Source organism: Phoenix dactylifera, chromosome 1 (genome assembly GCF_009389715.1).
Source record: "Phoenix dactylifera cultivar Barhee BC4 chromosome 1, palm_55x_up_171113_PBpolish2nd_filt_p, whole genome shotgun sequence".
In the NCBI taxonomy this organism is placed as follows: Eukaryota; Viridiplantae; Streptophyta; class Magnoliopsida; order Arecales; family Arecaceae; genus Phoenix; species Phoenix dactylifera.
In genome coordinates this window covers 9,988,881-9,994,645 of record NC_052392.1, presented here as the reverse complement: position 1 = coordinate 9,994,645, position 5,765 = coordinate 9,988,881, and the positions used below count along the sequence as shown (strand labels likewise).

General features: G+C 55.0%; 1 protein-coding gene across 1 annotated transcript; it reads right to left on the bottom strand.

Moving 5' to 3' along the window:
• Window positions 1-2,037: 2,037 nt before the first annotated feature.
• Window positions 2,038-5,300, bottom strand: LOC120111619. Its single transcript, XM_039129322.1, has 3 exons — window positions 4,989-5,300; window positions 4,059-4,424; window positions 2,038-3,678 (listed from the first exon to the last, which is right to left on the bottom strand). Exons 1-3 carry the CDS (start codon window positions 5,298-5,300, stop codon window positions 2,038-2,040), a joined length of 2,319 nt encoding a protein of 772 aa, XP_038985250.1.
• Between the last annotated feature and the right edge of the window lie 465 nt (window positions 5,301-5,765).

Genomic DNA, 5,765 nt, shown 5'->3' with positions numbered 1-5,765 from the left:
CCTTCGTCGAGGTATCGAGCACGGGGTCAAGGGAGCTTAGGCTCGTTGTTGACCTGGTGACGCTTCCCGAGGTCGAGGGAGTTTAGAACTCTACGGTCGACACTCGGGGCATCCCGACCTTCGTCGAGGTATCGAGCTCAGGGTCGAGGGAGCTTGGGCTCGTTGTCGACCTGGTGACGCTTTCCGAGGTCGAGGAAGTTTGGGACTCTACGGTCGACACTCGAGGCATCCTGACCTTCGTCGAGGTATCGAGCTCGGGGTCGAGGGAGCTTGGGCTCGTTGTCGACCTGGTGACGCTTCTCGAGGTCGAGGGAGTTTGGGACTCTACGGTCGACATACGGAGCATCCCGACCATTATCGAGGTATCGAGCACGAGGCCGAGGGAGCTTGGGCTCGCTGTCGACCTATTGACGCTTTTCGAGGTCGAGAAAGTTTCGACTCTACGGTCGACACACGGGGCATCCCGACCATTGTCGAGGTATCGAGCACGAGGCCGTGCGAGCTTGGGCTCGCTGTCGACCTATTGACGCTTTTCGAGGTCGAAAAAGTTTGGGACTCTACGGTCGACACACGGGGCATCCCGACCTTAGTCGAGGTATCGAGCACGAGGCCGAGGGAGCTTGGGCTCGCTGTCGACCTGGTGATGCTTCCCGAGGTCGAGGGAGTTTGGGACTCTACGGTCGATATACGGGGCATCCCGACCTTAGTCGAGATATCAAGCACGAGGTCGAGGGAGCTTGGGCTTGCTGTCGACCTGGTGACGCTTCCGAGGTCGAGAAAGTTTGGAACTCTACGGTCGACACATGGGGCATCCCGACCTTAGTCGAGATATCGAGCACGAGGTCGAGGGAGCTTGGGCTCGCTGTCGACCTGGTGACGCTTTCCGAGGTCGAGGGAGTTTGGGACTCTACGGTTGACACTTGGGGCATCCCGACCTTCGTCGAGGTCTTTGAGGGAGATCGAGACCAAGCTCGACGTCGGCGTGGCGTGGTGTTCCAAACTTGGCGGAGCATCCGAACTTGGTCGGGCATCCGAGCTTGGTCGGGCTTTCGAGCTTGGTCGGGCATCCAAACTTGGTCGGGCATCCAAGTTTGGTCGGGCTTTCTGAGGATCACAAATGTTCCAATGTCAGGAGAAGCACAGAATAACTAAGGAGAGTTATGAATGAATTATTATGAGAAGGGAGCAGGAGTTGTGTTTTCAGGTGTTGTGGGCCTCCCAGAGGGAGCTACTGATAGTACATCCGGAGGTTCTCGAAGTTTCAGCTTCGTGGGATGAGGGTCCCATCAAGAGACTCCAACTTGTACGCTCCGGGCCGTTGCACTCTGGCAATCCTGTATGGTCCTTCCCAATTCGGGGCAAGCTTTCCTTGCTCGGTGGGCTGAGAAGCTTCGGCTTTCCTGAGGACGAGATCTCCTGACTTGAAGAGCTTGTCTTTTACTCTGGAGTTGTAGTACCGTGCCGTTTTATGTTGATATCTCATCATGCGGACCCGGGCTGCCTCCCTCGTTTCTTCGATGAGGTCCAGGTTGCCCCTGAGCTGGGATGAGTTGGAGGCTGTGTCGTAATGTTCCACTCTCGGTGAGAAGAGTCCGATTTCCAAAGGAATAACTGCTTCCGTTCCATATGCCAGGTTGAAGGGGATCTCGCCAGTAGGAAGTTGGAGTGTTGTTCTGTAGGCCCAAAGGACATTGTAGAGGTCTTCGACCCATTGCCCCTTGGATCGATCGAGTCTAGCTTTAAGCCCCTAGAGAATGGTGCGATTTGTCACCTCGGTCTCTCCATTCGTCTGTGGATGGGCTACCGAGGTGAAGCGGTGGTCGATGCCGAGCTCGGAGCAGAATTCTCTGAAACGGATGTTGTCGAACTGACGACCGTTGTCAGATATGAGGATGCGGGGAAGTCCGAATCTGCAGATTATTGACTTCCAAACAAAATTCCGCATCTTCTGTTCGGTGATCCGGGCTACAGGCTCAACTTCGACCCATTTGGTGAAATAGTCGATGGAGACGATCAGAAACTTTCTTTGCCCGGTAGCTAAGGGAAAGGTCCCAGGATATCAATCCCCCATTGGGCGAATGGCCAGGGGGTGATGATCGAGATCAGCGGGACCGAGGGTCGGCACTGGATATTGGCATTCCGTTGACACCGATCACATCTTCGGACGAAGCCCGTTGCGTCCTTTTGAAGTGTGGGCCAAAAGTAGCCTTGATGCAAGACTTTATGGGCTAGCGCCCGGCCCCCCAGATGGTTCCCGCAGATCCCTTCATGGACCTCTCGCATAGCATAATCTGCCTCTGAGGGGCGGAGACATCTAAGGGGAGGAGAGGTGAACGACCGGCGGTAGAGCTTGCCTTCATATAATATGTACCGAGGAGCTTGACGCTTGATTCGGCGAACCTCGAGCTCATCGTCAGGGAGGATTCCATCCTGCAGATAGTTGATGAACTCGTCCATCCAACTCGGCTCGGTGTCGATGCACATGGTCGGCTCAGGTTCTTCTGTGCTGGGTGTTTGGAGATATTCGAGCACCGTTGCCTTGGAGAGTTCGCTCATGCGGGAGGTCACCAACTTTGACAGTTGATCAGCCCTGAGGTTCTCCGTTCTGGGGATATGGTGAATGTTGAAGGAGCCTAGGACGGATGTGAGGTCTCGCACCTTTTGGAGATATTTCTGCATTGATGGTTTCTTTGCTTCAAAATCTCCCAAAATCTGGCTCATGATCAGTTGGGAGTCACTGAAGACCTTCAGGTCTTCTGCCTTCAGCTTCTTTGCCAACTTGAGCTCGGCAATGAGCGCCTCGTACTCTGCCTCATTGTTCGAGGCTGGAAACTCGAGGCGTAGGGCCTGCTCAGCCACTACCCCGTTCGGGCTGGTGAGGATGAGACCTGCTCCGCTACCCTCTGAGGTTGAGGAGCCGTCCACATATAGGACCCATGGTGGCCTCGGGGTCTCCCCCATTGGCATGAGTGGGAGCTCGGGATCATCCGACAAAGTGCACTCCATGATGAAATCGGCGAGCGTTTGGGCTTTGATAGCCGGCCTTGGTCGGTATTCGAGGTCGAACTCCCCGAGCTCAATTGCCCATTTGGCAATTCTTCTGGCGCGGTCCGACCTCTGCAAGATTTGCTTCATAGGCTGGTCAGTCAGTATGGCCACAGTGTCGGCCTGAAAGTAGGGCCGGAGTCTCCGAGCTGAGGTGATCAGGGCGAAAATTATTTTTTCTAGTTTAGAATATCGGATCTCAGCATCTCTGAGGATCCGGCTGGTATAGTAGACAGGCCTCTGAAGCTTGTCCTCTTTCCGGACCAAGACTGAGCTTACTGCGACCGGGGAGACGGCCAGGTACAAATAAATAACTTCGCCTTGCTGAGGCTTGGTGAGTAGCGGAGGGGAGGCAAGAAGGCACCTAAGCTCTTCAAAGGCTTGCTGGCATTCCTCCAACCATAGGAAGTTCTTTGGTCGTTTAAGGATCTTGAAGAATGGGAGGCAGCGCTCGGCCGACCTGAAGACAAACCTCCCCAAGGCCGCGACCCGCCCGGTAAGCCTCTGCACCTCTTTGATCGTCCTTGAAGGTACTATCTCTTGCAGTGCTCGGATCTTCTCGGGGTTAGCTTCGACTCCGCGCTGGGTTACTACGAAGCACAGGAATTTGCCGGAGATGACTCCGAACGCGCACTTTACAGGATTGAGCTTCATTTGGTACTTCCTGAGCTTGGAGAATATTTCATTGAGGTCAGCCACATGGTGCTCTGCTATTCAGCTTTTCACTAGCATGTCATCCACGTAGACCTCCATGTTCGGCTTATCTATTCTTTGAAGATTTGGCTGACCAGCCTTTGGTATGTAGCTCCTGCATTCTTCAATCCGAACAGCATCACTTTGTAACAATAAGTGCCCTTGTCGGTGATGAAAGCCGTCTTCTCCTCATCTTTAGGCGCCATTCGGATTTGATTATATCCCGAGACGGCGTCCATGAAGGTCAGCAGCTGATGTCCCGAGGTAGAGTCGACGAGCTGGTCGATGCTGGAGAGGAGGAAACTATCCTTCGGGCAGGCCTTGTTCAGGTCGGTGTAGTCCACGCATATACGCCATTTCCTATTGGCTTTCTTCACGAGGACCATGTTGGCGAGCCAGTCCGGATAGGAGACCTCCTGGATGAAGCCGGCCTCGAGGAGTCTGTCTACTTCCTCGGCCGCCGCTCGCTGTCGTTCCGGGGCGGAGCCCCGCTTCTTTTGCCTCATGGGTCTGCAGGTCGGTTTCACCTGGAGTCGGTGAACCATGACCTCGGGGTCGATTCCCAGTATGTCGGCGGGCGACCAAGCGAAGACATCCATATTGGCCTGGAGGAATTCGATCAAGCACTCCCTCTCGTAGGAGCTCAAGCCGGAGCCGACCTGCATGGTTAGCTCGAGGCAATTTTCCTGTAAAGGAATTTGGATAAAAAGTTCACCAGGCTCTACCCGCTTCTTTTAGAGGTCGTTCCACACATCTAAGGTTTCAATGGGCAGCATGCGGTCCATTGCTTGAGTTGGCGCCTCGGCCGGTAGCTCCTGTTGGCTTGACGCTTCAGCCGGTGGTTTTGCTTTGTAGGTCGCCATGTAGCACCGCTTGGCCACCGTCTGGTCTTCACGAGCTTCACCTATCCCATGATCGATGGGGAACCGCACGAGCAAGTGGTAGGTTGAGACCACAGCCCGGAGGGCATCAAGTCCCGGTCTTCCCAGAATGGCATTGTAGGTTGAAGGCAGGCGGACTACAAGAAAGTCTGTCCTCACGGTGCTTTCTCGGGGGGTGAGCCCAACTGTGACAAGAAAACTGATCTCGCCCTCAACCGGGACCGAGTCCCCGGTAAATCCAACCAGTGGAGCGTTCATTCTCCGAAGCTGGCTTTCTGTCAACCCCATTTTTTGATAGGCATGATAGTACAAAGCATTTGCCGAGCTTCCATTATCAACCAAGACGCGCTTTACATCAAATTTATTTACAATCACAGAGATAACCACAGCATCATCGTGAGGGGTTTTAACCCCTTCCAAGTCCTTGTCCGAAAACGAGATGGCTTCAGAAGTGCGCGGGCGCTTTGGGGGAACCCCTTCTTTGGCTGGCTCTTTAGCCGAGCTTCCTCCTCCAATGACATTGATGGTGCCGGCGATAGGCTTGTTGTCATTTGGATTTTTGGGCGGCACGGCGTTTTTCACTGGCCTCCTTTCCTCACGTCGGTTCCTCACAAACTGATTGAGTACCTCGCGGCGGATAAGCGCCTCGATCTCATCTCGAAGCTGGAAACAGTCCTCCATGTCGTGGCCGTGGTCCCAGTGGAAGCGGCAATACTTCCTAGGGTTGCGCGGGACTCCTACATCCCGCATTGGAGGCGGGGGTCGGAAGAGTCCCGGCCTTCACTCTCCATTAGGATCTCGGCTCGGCGTGCATTGATGGGAGTGCAATTCTCGTACCTCCCCAAATGCATTCGAGGCCGTGGCGGGGATCTTGGTCGAGGCGGGGATCTTGGTTGAAGCCGTCCCTGTTGTCGAGGCGGGTTCTTTAGCCGAGGCAGGTTCCTATCCCGGCAGGGGGATCGGTTTTTCGGGCGGCCGCGCTCCTCGCGACGCTTCCTTTGCTTCTTTGAGGTCGGCTCAGTCGCGCCCCGCCTGGAGGCGATAGCCTCCTTGGCCCTCGCATACTTCCGAGCTCGGGCCAGCATTTCGGTGAAGTCGGTAGGAAAGCTCTTCTCGATGGAGAAAAGGAATCTGTAGGAGCGAGCC